The sequence below is a fragment of the Telmatherina bonti genome (genome assembly GCF_933228915.1).
Source record: "Telmatherina bonti genome assembly, chromosome: 23".
NCBI classification, from domain to species: Eukaryota; Metazoa; Chordata; class Actinopteri; order Atheriniformes; family Telmatherinidae; genus Telmatherina; species Telmatherina bonti.
The window spans coordinates 19,050,747-19,074,274 of record NC_136632.1 but is presented as its reverse complement, the minus strand read 5'-3'; the positions used below and the strand labels follow the sequence as shown (position 1 = coordinate 19,074,274).

The following is a 23,528-nucleotide window of genomic DNA, read 5'->3' as shown; positions in this document are numbered from 1 at the left end:
ATCAATCCATAGCATTCACAACCATTAAGCTGTTTTTTTTTCTCCTCTTCTCTCTGGTTTTGCTGTTTTCTGTACAGCATTTCTGCCTGAGTGCTGCATTTTGCAGCAGCCCCCTGAGTCAGACACATGACATATTAGAAGTTCCTTCTCAGCCAAGAGCACAAGAACCAGAGCCAGTTTTCAGTCTTAGCTGCAATGCATAACGGCTGCCCTTGAAATGAGACACAATCCAATAGTCCAAAAGTTAGTCGGACGTTTTACTCCTGCCATGTTAAGTGAGACAACCCCACTCTCACAAAAAATAAAAATACACTCAACCTTATGAATACCAACCAGTTCCTTGTTTCACCATGAGTTAATTATTTATTTGCATAAATTCTGGTTTAGTGCATCATGGGTGGTGAGCAGGGTTGAACTGGGGTTAGTGATATGTGACTGAAGAAGAAACTGGAAGTTTCTTCCCAGCAGGGAGGCAAGTCAAGGACAGTGAAGAGTTCATTTCCTTTCAATAAATGCTAGAAAGATGGCTAAAATGGTTTATTTGTTCTACATACTGTTTATAACCTCAAGCGTGGATCGGATTTAATGCTGTTTACTAATCATAGCTAAAGTCACAAAACTTAAGATTTGTTGATGTTACAGTTATAGCTTTCACTACTTTTCACTGTGTTATAAAACTATTTGTCCATGTAAAATGCCACATGTCCTTAAACTCCCCAAATGCCTTCTTGGTGTTGTAAAGATCTGTTTTCCTTTAACTGATGACACAAATGCAAAATCCCAATCCAGTGCGTTGTTTGGTACACCTCAGCTGTGCCATCTTATATCACAGTGTTTTAACAAATAAACAGAGCAATCAGAGCAGGAAGGTGTTAAAGTCTTAATATTATATCTCTATGCAAAATTCAGCCCACTGAGCATCCTCTGGCTGTAGCTAATCCCCAGCCTTCAGTTCTCTGAGTGTGTATGAAACCCTGAAACATCCACAGCGCTTTGCCTGCTCTTCACAACATTCATGCACAGGTACAACTTCAGCACATTGACATGTAATCAAAACAGCTGCTGTGTGAGATGGATAACTTCTCCCTTCATAAATTGGATTCTCTGAGGCAGAAGATGATGCCAAAGATGGCGTCCAGGGTGCAACTCTATAAAACATGTCTATAGAAAATCAGATGTCCCAGTAGAAAAATACCAGGATTTTTCACTGTTACCATACAGACACTTAAGTTTAAAGTGTTTAAATGGAAAATTCTGTACTTTCACAGTATATGTCTTGTTCCATTCACATAATGATACCACATTGAATAAAACACCTAAACCAAACTGAATGATCTGATCCCATAAACTATCATTTAATTTATCCAAATTTAGTTGTAAGTTCATAATCAGTATCTGTGCTACTCCCAGTGCTACTCCTGGTGCATCTTTCCCTGTACTATCCACAACACTTAAGGTTGCAAAGTTTAACATTTAAGCAGAATAAAACATCCCAACATAATAAATATTTTTAAAAAAACCACAACAAGTAAAGCACATAACTCAAATTTATAGTGTAACAATCACAAAAATGTAACTTTGAGCTGAATATATATGTTTCCCATAATCCTTAGCAGTCTTTCCACACTTGGTACTGTCGATCAGTTAATCTGGAGAAACATCTAATACATTAGGCTAATGAAGCAATTTCAGTCATAACTGTTTAACTTTCAGAGTAGAAAACTAATCTCAGATGACTCCATAACACAGGACTCCATATGTTTAGATATGAAAATAATTCTTCCCAATATGCAAAATGCAAATTTAAAACAAATGCAGGAAGCCTATATCAGGGAAAATTCCTTCACGTTTTTAGGGTAAATTTGACCCAACTTTTTTTTTTTCACTCACTTTTCTTAATGTGTAGTGTGTCATCATATCTACAGTGGTGCATTTTACATTTAGACCTGACCATTTTCAGTAACCAGCCCAAATGTGCTCGCTTCTGGCACCCAGGGAAGATGCTTTTCCACTATGAAGACAGAACAAATAGCTAGCTGCTAGTCAGAGGCTACTTTGTTGTAGGAGGCTTTTTTATAATGTTCTTTAGTTGTGCAATCCTGTAACATGACATTGAGGTTTTCGACCTGCCCTGAACAGAAAAACCATGACAAACTATGAAACAGCTCAACGTCATTCAGTCTGATTCAGGTTGACAGGGAAGCTGGAGCCGATTCCACCAGGCGAGACGCCGAGTTCAACCTGAACAGGTCGCCAGTCCATCACAGAGCCAACACAGAGGGACAAAAAACCATTCATGCTCCCATACATTACTAGATAAACCTAAAACAACCTAACCTGCATGTCTCTGGATGGTGGGAGGAAGCCGGAGTACGCAGAGAGAACCTACACATACACGGGAGAACATGCAAACTCTGCACTTAAAGGCCACTCTCCTTAGCCAGGGACCGAACCAGTGACCTTCTGCTGTCAGGCCATGGTGCTAACCACTATACCAATATGTCACCCAGCTTCACAATTCAGTAAACAAAGTAGTTATTTAAAAGTACAGAAGCTAAAATAAAGTGTTTTCAGAAAAGCAGCAGGAATGTGTGGTACAGAATACATTTTCTAAACTAGAAAAGCACTCGGAGAGCGGAAACCTCCACCAAGAACAATATTAAAGAATCCTTTTGAAAAAAGTCCTGGATCCAAACGGTGATCCAGATCCCCCATAACTTTTGAAGTTATCCTGAAGACAAACAAGCAAACAAACGGTAAAAACATAACCTCCTTGGCGGATTTAAATCAATATGAAATTATCAGCCTAGAAGTGCTCATATTATGGGCTGTTAAACCACAAACCACATAGTAGGGCTTTATTGGTTCTTTTATCAATATTTTCACAGTTCTTTCCTTATGACCTAGCTGATGTCGATACTGTGCTGCATCTTCAACTTCATGCTGTTTTCTGATTGGTTTTTAAGCTTAACTTTACAGTAATATCTCCTGTTTGTACAATAAATTCCCTCTGGATGATTAAATTCTGGTGTAGGTGGGTGAGAAGGGACCATAAGTGAGTGTTTGTGTGGCTTAATGTTGGGTATGTTCTGCATCTTCAGGTGGCTGATTCCATCCCAGCTCAGGTCAGTGATTTCCAGAGTGTCTTGCAGTGTTTATTTCCCATCTCTCGCTCCGCCTTTCTTCCCATTTTTTCTCTCCCTCCTCTGGGAACACCAGCATGGATACAGCAACCCCTGCCCCTTTGTTCGTTCTCTCCCATGTGCCTCCCTCAATCATTTGGACTGCCTGTTCATTTTTCATTTTTAGGATGAGTTAAAGAAAAGCCTGCCATCCCCACCTTTCCCATTCTCATCTATACTTACTGCCTTGCTTTTTACCTCTTTATCTAAAACAGACCGTGGCCATTGCTTGGAAAACAGCACGGAGTGACTTCCTGATTTGACAAGACGCGACCCCGCCAGGAATGATACCGAAAAAAATGACGTGCTATTCTGTGTTTGTTGCAGTTACGCAGCTCTTTCAAGCAGGCGTTCAGCAAGAAGAAAACCAAATCCCAGTCGGCCCACGACGAGATGGAGGAGATGACCGACTCTCTGCCATCCTCGCCCAAACTGCAGCATGACAACAGGCAGGGCAGCATTGCCACACTGCGGTCTTCCCCCTCCACCACAGAGTGAGTTCTTCCTTTCCACACAACATCTGGATTCTTATCATACAGCTGAACAAATATATATGCATACGAGACACACTAATACAGACGCACTCTTGCCTTCTTGGTTCTTTTCGTCTGTTTGAGTAATTTTCTTTCTTTTGTTTTCCTTTTAACAAATGCCTTTAAATCCCCTACCTCACTCTTTCCACCAACCACTCTATTCATCCTTTTCCCTGTGGCTGTAGCAAGTGCATTTGTGATAACAAGTCCTCCCTCATTTGGACGCCAAAGAAAGAGCAAAGCGGTCATGTCGTCTACAAACACCGATCTCGGTAACAGGCGCTGTGTGGCATGCTCCCTGGGAGTGTGTGTGCAGTGGTTTGGGTGTTAGTGTGACTTTTGCCTACGTCTCAGAGCTGTAAAATCTCTGACCGGATCTTTACAGTTTACAACCTGAACCAGGACCTCCAAAGTGTCCAGGTGTCATTTGAGAATAAGCAGCAGTGAGTTAAGTAAAGGATGGAAAATGCCTGTATGTCACTTCCTCAGGATCCGTATGGTTTGGAAAGCGTGTAACTACCGTGCACATCTGCTGTGTTGTGTGGCAGCTTTAAAGATCATTTTAGTTTAACGTCTGATATGGTTTTCTCTAGATATGTGGAAACCTCTGAATGTCTAATGATGAAGTAAACCATGCAAAAATAACATCTGCATGCTGATATTAATCAGAACTAATGTCTTTTATTATGATGATGCTACAATGCAGTGAGCTTCTGTCAGCTCGACAGGAAATACTGTCTGAATTCATTGGTTGTGAAATTTTTAATGCACCAGATATAATAGTTAGAAAGAAGAAAATGTGTGTTGATAGTTTTCAGCAGGAGCAATTTGTTGGACCACACACAACCCTTTCCTTCTTACCTCATTCAGTCTTTACCTCTGACTTCCCTTTAAACTTCAGCGTTCTTGCTTCCTTTCATGTGCTCTCTCAGGATTGTGTACATCTGTGTGTCTTTGATATCACCCATAACATGATCCCTCCTCCTCCCTGTGTATAACCCGGTTGCAGGTTGTGTGAATGCACTGAGGCTGAGGCTGAAATCATCCTCCAGCTGAAAAATGAGCTGCGGGAAAAAGAGCTGAAGTTGACAGACATCCGCCTGGAGGCGCTCAGCTCTGCCCACCACCTGGACCAGATCCGAGAGGCCATGAACCGCATGCAGGTGAGCTTAATGTTTCAGGCTAAAATCTGGGTGTTCATTTAAACAACTACAGTTCTGGATGTTTATTGTGTAGCTGCTGCTAATCCCAGTTCATCTTAGCTTCATTGAGGAGAAGCTGTTTGCTCTCCTGACAGTGGTTCCAATATTTTTTCATTTCTTGTTATTTTTACACCGTGTTTACTTGGCATCCTGTTAAAATCACACCAGGCAATACAATGGAATAGTCAGGATGGTTCATTGACAGCAGATTTAACTTCCTCAAATCTCTGGTTAAAGACTTTTGTGTTTGTTTTCACTTTGATGTCGGCTTCATTTCAAGATTTACTGACTGACACCTAAATCTGAGGTGTTGTTATAAACCATCTAATTTTCCATGAAGCACAGAATAAAGAAGTGCAAATCAAGGTTTCTCAGTGTAAATATGTGGACATCTGTCATTGCAAAGGATCATTTTCAGAGATGCTGAGTCATTTCATATGTAAAACCCCTCATATTCAAAGAATATTCACCTTAAATGTTTCACTTCAGTGGATCTTTGAGGATGTAAGTTATCTCCCTTGTGCAAGCTTTTACTCTACCCTTCAGATATAGGGATCATATAAAACTCCATATTTAAAGAGAGCCTAGAAGATCACACATCTTCCTACATCCTATAATCCAAATAATAAAAATTTCCAAACAGCAACAATAACCAGCCTGATTGCAAGACATTTTGTTTTGAATTAACTTTATATTTTGTCTCATATTTTTCATTTTCTGCATGTACAGAATGAGATTGAGATTCTGAAAGCTGAAAATGATCGCCTTAAGTCTAGTGGTAACGCCACACCAACAGCCACTCCTGTCAAGACTGCCAGGCCACCATCTGAGACCTCCAGCACCTCCTCGTCTTCCTCGCGTCAGTCCTTGGGGCTTTCCCTCAATAACCTTAACATCACCGACACCATCATGTCAGGTCAGTTCAGTGTCTGCAGCATGCCAACCAGACTTAATATTATCAGAAGTAAACCTCAGACCACTTATCATCAGCTCGTTGTTAAGCCAACAGACTAAGGTAAAGTCTGCAGCAACTGTCAGGGCAACAGTATTTTTCTTTAGCATTAACTTGAACTAGATGTCTTCATATTAGCTTTAATAGAAGCAACAGAAATGGCCAGACAAGATTTATCAAAGCTACATGAAGTGATGAAATTGCTGCCCTCCCTCCTGCGAAGAGTTTACTGCTGCTCTCGATGGTCCTGTAATTAACATAGGAGGCGCAGCTCCCTCCGAGGATCTGGGTTCTCGTTAATTGATGGCAGGATCAGCCAAGAGCAGAGGCGTGTGGGAAGACGAGCAGGCCAAGGGGCCGTTATCACTCCTGTACAGGGCGAAGGAAAGCCTGCTGAATACAAAGTAGCCTCTTCCACTCTCGCTGAAATGCAATCAAAGAAAAAGAACATTTGGAGAAATTATAGAAGGGGAGTTGTGAATGGAGTTGCAAGAGCTTTTTGTGAAATGGTAAACAAGACCCATTTGTGTACAATGTGCTTTATTTGTTACCTGCCATGCACAAAGCTCCTAATAGTAGAAACAGGCATTTGATGGACTAAAACAAAGTGCCTATCATCTGTAGAGCCAAATATTTACCTCAGAAGCTGCAAGAGACTGAAACACAGCAGCGAATATTGCACTTCATTTAAACAAACAGGCACAATAGCTAAATCAATATTAATGCTTGTCTGAATCCCTGGATGTGTATATAGTTAGGTTGAAATATTGACTTAAAAAATTAAAGTACTAGTTAAAGGAAAACTGTTTTGTGAGTCAAAACGGCAACTGAAGCTCTGCAAATCAAATTTTTATTTGACCTGTTAACAAAAAACCCAGTTTGGCGGCCGCATTAGTGGACAGTTTATAAAATAGGTAATATTCCAACTTTTTAAAACTGGTTGAAGTTGTTAACATTAACATTCTAACATTAACGTTTAATTTCAGATATACTGCTCGATGACAGTTATGAGGGTAATCTACGTAAAGAGGGTCGGAGTGTTCGAATAGTGGTCAGCATCAGCAGTGGACCAAACACCACCAAGGTTGGTGGATCACATTTGTCCAGTAAAACCACCATGTTGCACTGATTCCTGTTCTAACTACTCTGGCAATTCTACAGGGTATGCAGTGCAAAGAGTACCTGATTGGATCTATAGGTGTGAGTGGGAAAACCAAGTGGGATGTCCTGGATGGAGTCATTCGACGCCTCTTCAAAGTAAGCAAATTATGTTTTGGATTAATAACATATGAAACTTTATTTGATTTAAAGTATTTATAACTAATAAGCTAGTCCCCGAGTTGAACCATTTGGCTCTTAATTATTGGCGCATTGGTCTGTAAGGACCCGACACCAACCACTTCCATCTCCTTATAGCGACTATTTAAAAAGTAATGTCACAAACAAGACTGAAGCCCAAGCTATAAAAACACAGATGTGTTCCGCAGTGCTTCAGTATGCACACTAATTACAGACAATGCCAGCATAACTCTGCACTGCAGCCTACAGTCTGTAGGTACTAAGGTTTTATTAATGAAATGAGAAGAAATAGTTTTCTCTGATGCAACATAAAGGAAGGTAATGGCCCCACCTGAGACTTTTGAATTGTGAGCATTTGAATATATTATTTAAATTATATACTGAAAAATTAATGGTCACAGCGAAGCTGGAGCATTTCCCAGCAATCATCGGGCGAGAGAAAGGTACCCCCTCAATAGGTCACCAGTCCATCACAGAGGGAAAAATAATCATTCATGCTCACATTCAATTCTAGGAATACTTTAGAGTGATCAGTTTAGATGGTGGGAGGAAGCCGGAGTAGGCAGAGAGAACCAAAGCTTACATGGGAGGAATATGCAAGTCAGTGTGTCGTGATTGGCTGAATACCAACTCGATGTTATCATGAATTGACCAGTTATCCAAGTGGAACAGATTTTCAGACATCGAATTTTAACCACCGAATTTTGCCCATTGAATTTTCTGAATTTTTTCTGAATTTTTATCCTTTGAATTTTTTATCTTCGAATTTTGAGTCTTGAATTTTAAAAATCTGAAAACATTGTTGCAACAAAAAAAAAAAAGATTAGAAAATTATAGCATTTATTTCAGATGAATAAAATTCAGGTATGTTGATTCACTGCTTAAAGTTTTGGTACTTGAAATTCAAAGGCTTATAAAATTCAAACATTGAATTGAATTCAAATTCAGCTACAACCTATTTGAAACAATTTAACTAAACATGCAGGCTGTTGCAGCACATAGAAACTCCCTGGCTGGGATTGAGACCAGTTCTCTTCATGCTGGGAAGCAGCAAACCACAGTATCACTGCTCTGTAAACATATCTACTACTGGAGATGAATAACAGTTAAATTTGCCTCCAATTGTGCTGTAGCTCATCTTTTACTGCCCTCCCTCCCTGCAGGAGTATGTGTTTCGCGTGGATCCTGTGACCAGTCTGGGTCTCAGTTCAGACAGCATTGTGTGCTACAGGATGGGAGAGGTGATTCGCTCCCATGCCGCCGAAGTGCCTGAGCTGCTTCCCTGTGGCTACCTGGTGGGAGACAACAACATTATAAAGGTTAACCTCAAAGGTATGTCAATCAGCAAGGAGGAGTTTCTCTGTAAGGACCACAGACTGTTGATATTTTCATACACACACACACACACACACACACACACACACACACACACACATATTTCATGCCTGAGGTGGTTTTCCACATGTTGTAGAGATGCTGCATGTAAAAATACAATACTTCATCTGGATATCATTCTTATCTTTTCCTTCGTATTTCCATTCCATCGTAGGCGTGAAGGAGAACAGCACAGACAGCCTTGTGTTTGACACACTTATTCCAAAACCCATAGTCCAGCGGTACCTCAACCTGTTGATGGAGCATCGTCGGATCATCCTCTCCGGACCCAGTGGCACAGGAAAATCCTTCCTGGCTGCCAAGTTGGCCGAGTACATTATTTCCCAGATGGGGCAGGAAGTGACTGATCTTAACGTGGCCAGCTTCAACGTGGACCAGAATTCTAGCAAGGTATGAAGAAGGGATGCTTTCCAGTTTTTCTGTTTTTCAGGATTTCAGACATTGCAGGGCAGGATTATTTGATACAGAATATTCCCTTTTCTTTTTATTCACTTGCAAAAAGATAATGACAGCATTTCTTTGACAAGGATGTTGTGATTATTGGATTTCATTCTGACTGTAGGGAGTGTCCTGCCATGCTTTTTTTAGCACTTATTGATAAACTGAAACTACCAATAAAAAATAAAAAAAAAGAAGTATTTTCTTTGGATAAAGACACACGAAGAGGGAACCACTTGTCACAGTGAACACAGTGCATCTGTAGAATGTTTTACTTCTGCGGTAGGAAGTGGTGCATGCGCTGCGCTGAACGTATACACCAACAGGATCACTTTATAAAACTCTGCATTTTATGATGCTGAATTTAAAAAATAACCCAATTTCACTTGCATTGTTTGTGTTGCCACAGCAACACGTCCAGTGGTTGTCACAGTACCAGCTTGGAAAAGCTTGCTGTTAAAATTTCATGTTTTTCAGCAATCTTTTATGTTCAAAATTGATGCTGCAAGCTCCTGACCAAACGTCACTGTCTGACCAGCTGGAAGTGGGAAACACCTAGCTTTCAGTAATGCATGTAACGCTTGAAGCTACTGTTTTTTTGTTCATTTGTTTTATTTGTTTGCCTTGTTATGGTGGGATTGTAGCTTTCATTGAGAAAAATTCCGAGGGAGAAGCTGGAGTGATCCTTAAAAGATGTTTGTACAAGTTTGAGAAAATGGCAATTCATGCATTAATTCAATTTTTATCTTTGATTTCGAAACAGTAATTGGTGACTGTTCTTTAGTTATCACAGTAAAAATGTTTGATACAGATTTATACTCTTCTTTTGACTATCTTCTCAAATTGTGTCATTTAAAAAAAAAACCAAGATAACTTCTGCTTTTCCCAGGACCTGCGGCAGTACCTGTCAAGCCTGGCAGAGCAGTGTAACTCTGAGGAAACAGACGCACAGCTCCCCACTGTGGTCATCCTGGACAACCTCCATCATATCGGCTCTCTCAGTGACATTTTCAATGGCTTCCTCAACTGCAAGTACCACAAATGGTGAGTCAAAGTTCTTCTCTCCTCTAAGATGAAATAGCTTTGAGCAAGAGAGTCCAGCTCCAGTCTTTGAGGGCCACAAAGCTGCAGATTTTCCATGTATATACTGAAAACCCGCAGGACATCGGCCCTCAACGACTGACTTTGGACACCCCTGGCTTTGAGGGACAAGCTGTAATGTTGGTCCCAGCAGTCTGGCTGGTTCACTTTTGTTTATTCAGCCTTCAGTCAGAGATGGTTGTCAAAGGGAAGTAGCAGCATGCAAATATTACAAACCTGGATGTAAGTCGCAGGGGGACAATACGCTTAATCAAAACACCATTATTCTACCAAACTGGAGGTGAGGTCTGTTAAAACAGCCACTCACTTTCTTATTGCATTTAAAGTGTTTAACAATGTGTATTTAAATAAACTTAAGTACACAACAAATCACACATCTCTTATTTTAAAGTACCCAATAACATTACTTTAGAAGAGCAGCCTGCATGTAAGTGTGAGTAATCATTGTTTTTGTCTCTGTGCAGCCCATATGTTATTGGGACCATGAGCCAGGGAGTTTCCTCCTCTCCCAACCTCGAACTTCATCACAACTTCAGGTCTGACCTTTTTTTTTTTCAATTATGCTAACATGCAAATGTTTGACACCTCTCATAAAAGTTGTTGTTAAAAGTCAAACAGTGAGTTAATAATAAGATGTTAATGATGAAACATTGCTTTTGACCTTTAAGGAAAACTTTGTTTTTGTTTATTATTTAGTTTTTAGAGAGAAAAGGGATTTACAATGCAAAGTAAACCTATATGAAAACAATCTAGTTTTTTGGTTTTAAATATCTTTTTTCCTCAGTTTGTGACATATAATAAGGCATGACAGGTGACTTAAGCAATGGAAGTCATCTTTAGAAAAAACAGATCTAAGATTACCAGAAAGGCAAATAAACCTCTGTTGACAGAATTACCAGAATAAGGACTGAAACATTTAAGCAATGAAGGGAAATTGATTCAATTCCAGATAAGAAAAACCGGAAAAAAAATTACCTCTAAATCTTAAAACACCTTAAAGTCCATAACAAAATACCTCAAGGGATACTAGATTTACTACATCATGAAAAGTTCTAAGGGAAGTGCTAAGAAGACAAGCACACAACTAAAGACCTCCTACAGAGAAGCTGTGATACTTGTCAATGAAAATGTTATGACATAATAACAATGCAGGGTGTTTGGACTTTAGATCTGAACATTTTTTTATTTTCTTTTTTGTTATCTGAAGTAATAAAATCTTCCATGTAATGAACAAATGGCAGAAATTGCTTGTAGTTTGTGTGCATGCGGCGTCGTACAGATTGTAAACTAAAGGCACTCTTCCACAGGGACCGCTGTAATTATGCCTCCCAGATAATTATCCTTGCTAAATGAAAATTAATGGGCTGTGATGCATGCTCTGAGTGAGGATCATTTATGTTTAGCATGTTTGACCTGCTCATGATTTGACAACTGCAGCGCGGCTAAGGAACGCTTATCACGAGCCACACATGGATCTAATATTACTCTACTATAGTTTAGTAGGCTAGACCCTAACACTGATGAAAGAAGCATCATCTTATCTGTCATAATATCGTATAAATTGCTTTGATAAGAAATCTTATTCTATGTGGATAGATTATCTCCTGAGCTTTTGTTTCCGTCATTGATCATCTTGTCCTGGCATAGATGGGTGCTGTGCACCAACCACACTGAGCCAATCAAAGGTTTCCTGGGACGCTTCCTGCGGCGGAAATTGATAGAGACAGAGATCAATAAGAACATGCGCAGCAACGACCTGATTAAGATCATCGACTGGATCCCCAAGACATGGCATCACCTCAACAGCTTCCTGGAGGCACACAGTTCATCTGATGTCACCATAGGTCTGTTACACATGCATACACACACACAGTTTCTGTAGCATCTGTACTGTGGTGTTTTACTTCAATCACTGTCTGTTGCCTGTCTTTAGTTTTACTTAAACTGTGTCCCAACAGGCCCTCGTCTCTTCCTGTCTTGTCCCATGGATGTAGAAGGCTCTCGGGTTTGGTTCACAGACTTGTGGAACTACTCCCTGGTTCCTTACCTGCTCGAGGCGGTTAGAGAAGGACTTCAGGTACTTTGTGATTTTACGTGTATTCAAGAGGATCACAAGTTATTGATGGATTTGAAATGTTTCTAAAACTCTGAATGAAACTGTTGAACGCTTTAGAAAATAAGTAAAAATTTATCAAATTGTTTCTTTTTTTAATATCTCTTCTTTATTTATTTTATTTTTTTTTTCAAATCATCTCTGCAGCTGTACGGTAAAAGAGCGGTGTGGGAGGACCCATCCAAGTGGGTGAATGATACATATCCATGGAGTGTGGCCTTGCTGCAACAGGACGGCCAGGCTTTACTTCAGCTCAGACCGGAGGATGTGGGATACGACGGCTACAGCTCGTCCAAGGAGGGGGCGTCTTCCAAACAAGTGTCTCAGAGTGACACTGAGGGAGACCCACTTGTAAGGACAGCAGCTGTAGCATTACAGAATTTACTGTGGGGAGCTTCGATTAAAAAGAACGCAGCACCTGTGAAAGACATACAAACATAGTGCAGATTATCGACGTACTCTTGACACTTAAATCCGTTTTACTACCTGAGTGGGAATTTTCTGGGACAATCCAATCCTTAATCTTTAACCCTGATGACTAACATGAACAGTAGCTTAATGCTAAACTTAACGCTAAAAGCAAGCTCTAAACATCAAAAAGCCACTCGTACATTTAATATCCAAAATTTTGGTCCCCATAAACCTGTAAGACCCAACGCGTAAACTAAGCTCCCTGTTTCCAGGCGCACAAGCATAGAAAAACAATCCCACTCACACACATTAGAGGATGGACTCATATGGGAGGAAAGCAAATGGGTGGAGAGAGAATTCATTTCCATTTAGTGGTTTATTGCAGCCCAAGAGGAATTAAAGGGTAGTCATCCAACAAACAACTGGCTTGATTTAACTAAAACTATGTGTGTAATGCACTTATGCGCATATGTGTGTGTGTGTGTGTGTGTGTGTGTGTGTGTGTGTGTGTGTGTGTGTGTCTATCCAGGCTCAGCCAATTTCAGCACAGGTGTGCTGAAGCTTAATTTAGGAACACTTGAGATGATTCACCAGATGCAGCAGCGCCGCAGCACTATGTAGACCATTAGCTCTGCTGCAAGGATGAAAAGTTCTGCTGGTTTATTGTGTTGATTTACTACAAGAAGGGTTTCACAGAAATCTCGGCTTGTGAGTCATTCCTGGGATGGTTTTAAGAGCCAGGAGTTTTTTCTTTCAGACTTGTAGGCATTGACATGTTGACATGTAAAGGCACAGTACACAAAAGATGACAGATGTGCCACGTTATCCTGAATCACTTTTATAGAGTCAGTCTAATCTTACTGGCTGAAGACAACTGAACGTGGTTCAGGTGCAAAATGTTTCATACTGTAAACCTGCAAGCAGGAATCTGGTCATTCAGTTTGCTTAGTTTAGCATGAAAATGAGAAAGTTTGACCCAGACAAGCAGTTTATCCATCTGAAAATAACCAAATCCACCTCTGAATATTTCTTTTGATGCATGTTTTACTTAATAAATTGGTTGTTTAATCTCCTGGAGTCAAGAGTGGCTTCCAACTGCTACACAAAAAACACTTTGTGTATATGTTTATACATGATGCATAACTTCATCCATCCTCTAAATTTCAGCCATAGGATGTGAATTTGATCCTGAAACGAGACCATTGTTTCTTGTTTCGATACCAGGTTCAGTTTATCATGACAACACTTAATCTCTTGGATAGCTTCAGTTTTACTTTGATGATACTTTTACTTTGTTCATACTTTTTTATCCACTATGAATTCTTAGCAAATTCAGAGAAAAGTTGAACGAAAAGCAACACAACCAAGCGCATTCAGCCCATAGCACAGGTTTTCTACAGATTTCTGACACTGCCCCCAAGTGGCATTAAAACATTATAACATCCATATGTGTCTATGCATAGCCTTAATGCAGACAGGCTGCAATGGTATTTTAGACTCTTAAAACTAGGATTAAAACTTAAATATACTCTTCGCAGTATGCCATTATCACCATTTTTAGCATGGCCAACACCAACATGACACTTCTGCTCTCTGATCTTTGGGATATTTTTGAGATGTTTGAAGAAATTACACTCAAATAATTAAATGCTTGATGAAAAGCCTGAAAAATAATATAAATGTATTGCCCTCAAAAAAATCAAACAGTGGAGATTAACTAGTAGGTTGGAACTGTAGTTAGACTGTTTGCAATGCTGTGTCTTTTTTTTAAAAGAGTTTTCTGTGTTCACAGATGAACATGCTGCTACGGCTGCAGGAAGCGGCTAATTACTCCAGCACGCAGAGCTGCGACAGCGACAGCACCAGTCACCATGACGACCAACTGGACTCCTCACTGGAATCGGCCTTATGAGACCATAAGCTGCGCTGGCAGACCCCGAGCCCCTAAATCCCAGAAACCTTTGAACTTTCATCATTACCAGACACCTCTATAGCCCACAGATGTATGATATATGAAAAGTTTTATTATCCAAAATGGTATACCAACCATTTGAAAGAGAAATGCCTATTTTTACATAGTGATGGTGCAATATTAAATCTGATTATTTTATGTTTTACAGAGTTTTGCCAACTTGGTCCTCAGTCGTCACAAAGTTAAACAATACTACATGTTGGATGATTTCTATTTTACTGGCATCAAATAGCATTAGCCAGTTATTTTTAATGGATGTATAACATTTTAAGAATACAACTTTTCATATATATGTAATGAAGATGTTTCTGATGAGGGAATTTAGTTCCTCTGATATTTACTTCCAATGAGTAAATCCCAGCTAAGATGAGTTTCACTCCAGAAGTCTCATCTGCAAAGTGGAACTAAATAGAGCTTTGGGCATCATGTGGCAAAAGTGGATTTTTTGTTTTTTACCCCATTATATCTTCAGATGTTTACATTGGGAAGGGAGTTTCTGTTGTTTATGTCTCTTTGTTTACGGAGGTGCTTCTCACAGATACACATATGAATGCACTCACAACCAGGCAGCAGGGGGGAGAATCTCCTTTAATCAGAGATTTTTCTCAGTTCAAGTCCTCATTCGATCAACAATCCAGCCTGTCAAAATGTCTCTGGGTAAGGCGCTGTATCTCCAGCACTTCTGGCGACCCTGACCTCTGATATTTCACTTATTAAGGAAGGCAAGAGGGGACATGTGTAGAGCATATACAAAGGTGCAATGCACTCTGGTGGCTAAATCAGGTGCTTTTTACAAATAAATTGGATTTATCAGATTAACTTATGCCTCAGTAATGTTTGATAAAACATGCTGTTTGTTGTGTGGTTAAAACAACCTCTTTAGCTGTTTACCACTTTACTTTTGCTGATCTTGATGGCATGAGATGTGGCTGATGTATGATAGGGAGGTTTTAAGGAGGCAATCATTGCAAAGTAACACACACACACACACACATACTCACTCCTGCACTCAGTTTTCAGTTGAGCCTCGTGGTGCTGGTCTCCTGAACCTCCTCAGCGTCAGGCACTGCCAAGTCGTTCCTTGCTGCCCCTCATGCCAACAACAAGCACAACGAAAGCGTATTGACTGTGTGTCATCCGGCCACAGTGCTACTGTGAAGGCAACATGGATAAGTGCCAATGTTTTTTTATTTGACTGCCAAACTTTCACACCCACAGACTTTAAAACACAATGCAGAGCTGAGCATGGTTGTAGACTTACTGTGTATTAAGTTGTTCTTGGCCTTCCACACAACACAGCTTGTGTCATTTTTTAAGCTTTGAGTGCACCATGAGAACAGTAGGCCTTGTCTTCTGGGGGGACATGGAGCCTTCAAGTAGAACCACATGGTTTACTGCAACTGGAAAAATTTAGATGGTGACAATAAAGTGCCACACTGAATTAAATTAAACCATCACTAGTATTGGCACTTGCTAGCTCTCATTTGGCATTCTTGTTCAGCATCTGCATCCATCTCTGTCCACAAGGTACCAAAACAGAACCAAAAGTATTGTGTTCTTATACAATTTAACTTGATCAGCCAAGAGCTGAAAAAGGGAACAATGATGTTGGTGCTTTTTCACTGCCTTAAATGTGCAAAATGTCTTGAGGTACCTTCTGCTCCCACTGACTTTAGTGAAAAGTTGGAAGACGATGATCTGCTTCCTGCTGTATCAAAGAGGCTGCTTGTAGTTGGAACAAACAGCCTCTCCTTCTCCCTTTGAATGGCTCTGTTTTCTTCCTGACAGTTAGAAAATGAAAGACTTGATGCTGTGTCTGAATTCAAAACAGATAAATATTTTAAAAACACACTATAAAACTGGGGGGGGGTGGGGGTATTTTTTAGTTGTTTTATGCCCAGTTGAGCTGGGCTCACTTGAACTGACAGGAGCACAACCAAACTGTTTAGGGTTTTCTAGCCTGATGAGCATGTTTTGAAGCTTTTTAAAGGGGATGCATTGAGAAGAGACCTTTACCTTTATGTATGCGTGTATTGGACGGAAGCCATTTAGAATTTTAATTATCCTTCCTTTGTTTAAGTGGGTTGGTTTTGCACACTTTCAGGTTGGGGTGGGTTGTAAATACTTAATTCTTGCACAGTGAATCAAAGATGCGTTTTGCCCTGTTGATGTTCCAGTATGCTTAACCCGCTGAGTAAATTATTGTACTTTGAAAACAAAGAGGAAAAAAAAAAGAATGCAAAAACTCAACACGCTGTCAGAAACAGGTGTGTGTCTTGTGGTGATTGGATGTTTTGCCAATGCAGGAGGCAAATGGTGTACAGTCAGAAGCTGTTTTTAACACACTAAAATTACACACTATGAAAAAAGGCACTGCTCCAGTACTTCTTATCTTGCCATGATATCCTTTGGATCCTTCCCGTCTTTAGGAATGCCTGTTGTTCCGTAGAAGCACTTCCTCTCTGGACATTATAACTTAAACTCACCACCACTTTAGGCTTGCTAGCTGTCCGAGGCACCGAAGCTGACCTGACGCCGTACTGTACACAACAACTAACAGGTGCTAGTGGTCAGTTTACGCCCATCAGAGACCAAGAAGTCATGTTGTCACAACCTCGGGACAATCCTAAACTCTACAATCCTAACTGTGCTCAGCTTCAATGTGTGTCTCTCCAGCCAAGCCTCAGATGGTTCACACATACTGAATTTCTTGGTCAGATTTATGTCCACAATGGGGTGTAAGTTGCATGCTGAGGGTGTAGTTACCATGGTTACAGGTTGCTCCTCAACCACATTTACATCCATATATCAAACCTTTCTCCTGTTTAGAGACTATTAGTTCCCAAGATTGCAGAGCTTTGACACAGTGTACACCATAGTAATGAATTGGTATCTTTTCTCCACACACGTTACAGTTGCATCTCAGTTGGAGACCATAGCATTTACTCTGGTTTGAAAGTTTTCTTCTTTTTGAGTGAAACATTTGTCCTTAAATGTTTTATATTTTGTACATTTGTATGTAACATATCATGTAAATAGACAGAGACAGTGATTTAACTCATCTGGAGGATTTTGTAGTCTTTGTAAAGCCCTAATAAATGGTATTTGGTGTCACTCATGCAAGTAATATGTTGAATATTTTTTTACTTTTTATCCATTGTAAAAGTTAATTAGCTGTGTATGACAAGTATCAGAGGTAAAGTATGCAAAACAACAGCAGTTAATTGAAAGAAAATGTTACAGTTAAATGTATGTAAATTATTATTAGATGGATTATCGCTTCTGTTTAGTCTCAGCTCAAATAGGACACGGAATAATACTAAATGTTATAGAGATAATTTTATTGATAAAAAGAGATTTATATACATGAAATTTCCTATTTTGACAGTGGTGGTATGTTTTGGTTCTTTACACGTCTTCATGTGATCTGGAGCTGGGTTTGATTACGCTCAACTGCAGTTTGTAGCCCTGCATAATCAACATTTATTTAATATTGGAATGACAATGTGGCAGTCAAATTACTTGTAATATATATCACGATATCAATATCAAGACTTAATTGCAATAAATTTGTATTTATTTTATACATTTAGAAGTTTATTTGACAAAGACACTTGCTTAAATTGCATTTCTAAATTACTGAATGTACATGAAGAATGCAATTTGTAAATAAAATGCATTTGTTTTATAAAATCACACAAAGTTGTTTCCCGAATTAAAAATATACAAGATACTGTTCAACAAAAATAAAACAACTTTTCGAAGTTAGGGAGCTGTACAAGCATTATGGGGAAAAATAGTTTGAGTGTGATTTTATATATATATATATATATATATATATATATATATATATATATATATATCTCACCCAGCAGTCACAGGAGGCCTGGCGTTGAGCTGATAAGCATCTCTGCCAGGAAAAGCATAGTGGTTTTCATTGCAGGGTACCATTTTTAGCTGTTTCTTTGTATGTTAAAAACTAAGTTCTGTCTATTCCTTTAGTTCAGATGAAAATGCATTCCATTGTTTTATTCCTCTTGAAAAAAAAGACGCATAATCCAAGGCTGTATTATGTTGCTGCAACCTCTAATTGAAATTATTTCACTTTGTTTACCATTTGAGATATCAAGGTTGTTCATGCAATGAAACGTAATTAATATATAGTGGAATGAAGGAAAAATATACAAAACTGTCTAAACTGATGTTTCATTAGAAAGGATAATAATTGTTTTTGTTTTTTAATATCTTATCTGTGTGAAAGTTTTTTTTTGCCAGAAATTACTCCACATTAACATAAGTAACAAATGTGATTGTGTGGTTAAATCCCAGCTCTGAAATATTCATTAACAGTCACATCAGCTGGAATGGTACTGTCGAACATTGTCATGAGAGGTTGGATTTTGTGACAACAGTTTTTTGGATTATTATTATTATTATTATTATTATTATTGATGATGATGATGATAATAATAATATGTTTTTAAATACAGTCTGTAGGATTATCATGTTTTGATAATGTCTTACTAACATCTAGTGTTTATAATATATGAAAATACGTAGGACAATGGTCTGTGCGTGCTCAGAGAATAGAAAAGCAAATCTTTAGTGATAAAAAACAAAACAAAAAACAAATCCTAATTCTGTGGAAAAACATTATTTTGTAAAATGAGAAAACTTTTTTGAGAACGTTGAAAGTTTTTAATTTGAAGGACTGGTTTATTTTCACTTCCGGGAAGCGCTCGTGACACTGAGCCACAGCGGAGATGGGACTCAGCGCGACTCCTATGACGGAGTCCGAAGACCAGAAAATGCTTAAAAGCAAAGGAACTTCGGTCTCTTTGCCGAAGCACTCCTACTGGTTTGACTTCTGGGTCTTCCTGCTCTTTGACATAGCGTTGTTCCTTTTTGTATACTTCATAATTCCTTAACAGGGTAAGTATGAGGAGACAGAAGTTTCTAGCTAACAGGGCGGCTAGCGGAAGTTGCTTAAAACGCTGAGCTAGTTCTATGGAAACGAAATCCCTAACCTCAACGAAATTATAGTTTTAGGAAATGATAAGTTGTGTTTAGACAGAATCCCAGAAAACATGGAGTTATGTCTAGTAGGTATACTGCTGGCTAATGTCTGCTTTGACGCAGCCTGCCTGACAGTTTCAGCGAACAAGCTGTCTTGGTCCCCCTAGACTTCTTTATGCATATTTTTCCCTACATTCCTGTTAATTTCAGAGACGCTTGACCTTGACAGTACCTTGTTTGTCAGATTGCATTGACATTATTAGTGAACAGTTCTGTGTCGGTGTTTTTAAGCCCATAAAAATTGAATTGAGCATCTGTGTGGGTTTACTTTACGTTTTGGACTTTAACTTGTCTGAGAAGTCACAAGCCCTTTGTTTCATCCTGCATTAAATGCATAAACTATTTTTATTTTCACATGGTAAAATGGATGGATGGATGGATCATTACAGTGTAGTTGTATTTACTATTTATTAGGGGTGGGAAAAATCGAATAGAAAATTGGATTTTTTTTATTTTTTTTTATTTATTTATTTATTTTTTGCTACACAATTTTAAAATCGATTTTTTTTTTTTTGTTTTTCTTTTTTGTTAAATCGATTTTGAACCAAATAAAAGTAATCCACTATAAAAATGTTTGTCTTTTGTTTTAATTGATCTTTTAACTTGTCTTCTTGGGCATTATAGCAGCTGAATGATCATCTGACTACTGTGTGGTTTTTTCCTAATTGAAATCAAGAACAATGACGAGCAAAAAAATACGTTTTTTACGTTTATTTTGTTTTTAATCTACAAAAATCAACAGCATCAAAAAATTGTGAGAATGTCAATGTAAGTCGAATCGGCACCCAAAAAATCGGAATCGAATCGGGACAAATGCATATTGTCACAGTTCTACTATTTACCATGTGTTTTACTTGTATTTTAAAGCTATTTTCTCTCCTCTGTTTGAGTTATACTTGTGTGTTTAAAATGTTTCTTTGTTTAAGGTTTATCTCTTGGAATTTGGAGCATAAGAACATGGATGGCTGGTCCTGCCCTGCTGTCAGGAGAAGAAACACAGCTTTGACTGACCTTGATGCCTTGTTACACCATCTCAAGTTTTCATTCCTTGGTCCATAGATGAGCAAGTTTTACGTACATGGCATTCTGACTCCATATCAAACATGTGAATCACAGAATCCCATTTGGACCTTTAGCCGGTGGCTGTGGATTAATTAACAGTTGGAATGGACCTCTGTTGTTACCATGAAGAAGGATTCAAGTATTTATATTGTCAAAAATGTACTAAGCCTTGACTGACTGCCATCTTAAGGACATTTGTCATGACTGTTAAATCACCCAGAAGTTACGTCGACACTGTAAATGTTGTCCTGTTTTATTTTATGTCTGTGGTTGACCTGATCACCAACCAAGCACTGGGAATAATAGATTTTGCATTAAACCTGAACTGTTTGATTTGTCATAATAAACCAAAGTGTGTTTTTGGGGACCAGTTAAGAGATTAGGCAATTGAGAATTTACTTGCATACCTCAAGTAACAATGTTGAACTAATCCTATGCACCCATTTGGGCTTGCATTTTGCACATGAGCAATACTTTAAAAGTGTCTTTGTGTTAAATGACAATAAAACTGACTTCAATATTCTTAAGTATTACCATTCATTCATGTATTAATCTTATTAATATACAGTTCCTAAAGTCAGGGATTTGTTTGGTAATGTGCTGCTGGTTTTACAGCGTGGGTTGTCAAACTGTATCCGACAAGTTTTTGTTGTTTCTCTCCACCAACACTCCCGATTCACATCAAATGGATCAAGCCGCTTCTTGTCAGCTTATGTATGAATTTCTGTTATGTGTGTTGGAGCATAGAGACAAAAAACCCCTACAGGATACCCTCCCTAGACAAACGGGAGTTTGACACCTGTGTGTAGCAGAAGAAATTGTAGTCTGGGGTTCACGTGGCGTTTACGTCAACCCTAATGCTTTTATTTTGAAGTTAACATTTCCGGTCAGCAGGTAGCTAGCTAGTAGCATTAAATTGTGAACTTTGTTGTTTGTCCGTGAAGTTAAACGTAAATTACATAATACTGTCTCAATTATGGAAAGCACCTGCCAAGTGGAAAACACAGGTCCGTTTTACGTGAGTGTTTGGAAATGTTTCACAGCTTACACTAGTAATGCACGGGGTTTGTCGTTAGCTCGCAGCTTGAGCTAAATGCTGTTTTCTAGCTAATTTAACATCAACTGTAAAATAATTCATTAGTTTAGACGAAGTCTGCGACATAAAAGAAATGCAAGACTTGTAGTTTGTGATATAGTAAATGAAATGTCGGAGCTTTACTTGTTACTCTATCTTGCAACCTAAACAACTTTGGACCAAAAGTAAAGAAGTTTGGGTTTAGCTGATTATTTATGACGTTTAATAATAACAGCTAGTGTTATATTGCACAACCTTAAAAAGCCTGATTTGTCAGTGTTACAACAAAGTATAACAAGGACGAACCGTAATTTTGTGGTATAAACAACAACAGTAACATGTGAGTAGTGCTTCCTACCAAAATGGCCAAAAATCCCCCTTTTTTTTAATCTTCACGTGCAGGCAGGTTAATTTTAGTCAAATATGTGATTTGCACTTGACATTTATAGGAATGAGATCCTTATGCCAGTGGTGATCCTACATCTCCAGAATATATAACTAACCCCATCCTCCAGGATGACAACACTCCTCAGAAAGCCACAATCATCACTGAAAACGTCCAGAATTTGGAAGTAGAGATGATTGAATGACCGTCCATGAGTTCAGACCTCAATCCCACTGAAAATGTTTGGAATTAGCTCTGGTTTGACGTCTGTGCTCGGGAGACCAGCACAGTCACACAGGTTGATCTTCCAACACCTCCTGGTTAGTGAATGGGATGTCACCACAGCAAATGGTGACCAGCTTGAAAAGAAAGTGTCGAGTTAGTGTGGCTGCTTATGGATCTTCCACATGCTCTCAGTAAGCCCTAAAAATGTACATTTTCAGCTAAGAAACCTTAGCTGAAAATGAACCTTTTGTTGGTTTTTTCCCTCATTACTGTGGGAGTGTGAAATCTATCAAATACACTTAACAGCTTGAATAAAAGTTGAGACAAACAGAAAATTATTGCAGAGGATTTTTGTATGCTTTGGGAGGGCCACCATCCACATGTTTAGCTATGTTGCTAATTCCACAGAAGCATGATCCCTGCAAGTTATGCCTTATTATAAAGGTGACTAATCAGGCTTTTTATTGGTGTATAACATAACACCACATGTTGAAGAGAAATAACTTACTTTCTGTGCTAAGATGATGTTTTCTTTTTGTAAATCATATTTTTAATGCGAGATCTGCTCCCAAACATGGTTTTAACGCATTAACTAACATAAGAAATCTCAGCTTCTGCAAGAAGTCGGTTCTGTGCTTCTGTGTTGTCTTTTCTGTCTAGTCTTTTGTCCAGCTGAGCTCCCAAGTGTTTGTAGTCCTCTACCATCTCCATCTCTTGTCTCAGGATGATGACTTGGTTGTTCCGGTTTCTTCTCAAATACACAATCATCTCTCTTTACACTTTCATTTGTGTTAAAAATAAGATTGTTTCTCCACCATTTCACAAATCGAATGACCAGTTCTTTGTACTTGTTGTCTTTCACTGATACACCCACAACTGCAGCAATATCATAAACGTCGTGCAGATAACAGAACTTGTATTGGAAGTTAAAGAGACGTAAAATTATTTGGAGTCTGTACAAAATGCAGTCAGTAACTTGGCATCTGTAAACAAATGTATCTGTCTTCATTAAGGGTTTAATTTTTTAAAGAAGTTTCTGAATGATGAGTGTTTGTTTGTTTTTTTTCAAACTTTTAACTTTGTGTTCATTTTAAGGCAAAAGTTACA

General features: G+C 38.8%; 2 protein-coding genes across 7 annotated transcripts in view; both read left to right on the top strand.

The window, feature by feature from the left end:
* Positions 1-17,685, top strand: part of nav3 (neuron navigator 3) — a gene marked incomplete at its 5' end in the record, with an annotated part of 209,255 nt that extends 191,570 nt beyond the window's left edge. For 3 of the 6 annotated variants that reach the window (XM_079263304.1, XM_079263302.1, XM_079263307.1), the window contains 15 exons: positions 3,102-3,125; positions 3,510-3,676; positions 3,901-3,987; positions 4,725-4,878; positions 5,647-5,833; positions 6,856-6,953; positions 7,031-7,126; positions 8,332-8,500; positions 8,718-8,953; positions 9,891-10,045; positions 10,567-10,638; positions 11,750-11,946; positions 12,061-12,179; positions 12,363-12,566; positions 14,419-17,685. In XM_079263304.1, coding sequence (XP_079119430.1) covers positions 3,102-3,125; positions 3,510-3,676; positions 3,901-3,987; positions 4,725-4,878; positions 5,647-5,833; positions 6,856-6,953; positions 7,031-7,126; positions 8,332-8,500; positions 8,718-8,953; positions 9,891-10,045; positions 10,567-10,638; positions 11,750-11,946; positions 12,061-12,179; positions 12,363-12,566; positions 14,419-14,538 — 2,085 coding nt within the window. In that variant the 3' untranslated portion in view covers positions 14,539-17,685. The remainder of the gene's footprint in view (positions 1-3,101; positions 3,126-3,509; positions 3,677-3,900; positions 3,988-4,724; positions 4,879-5,646; positions 5,834-6,855; positions 6,954-7,030; positions 7,127-8,331; positions 8,501-8,717; positions 8,954-9,890; positions 10,046-10,566; positions 10,639-11,749; positions 11,947-12,060; positions 12,180-12,362; positions 12,567-14,418) is intronic. The other 3 variants (XM_079263303.1, XM_079263305.1, XM_079263306.1) reach the window with 3 other exon arrangements.
* Positions 17,686-21,712: 4,027 nt separating this feature from the next.
* Positions 21,713-23,528, top strand: part of LOC306773374 (uncharacterized protein) — a gene marked incomplete at both ends in the record, with an annotated part of 5,411 nt that continues 3,595 nt past the window's right edge. Inside the window, one exon of the mRNA XM_079263162.1 lies at positions 21,713-21,754. Within this exon, the coding sequence (XP_079119288.1) occupies positions 21,713-21,754 (42 nt within the window). The remainder of the gene's footprint in view (positions 21,755-23,528) is intronic.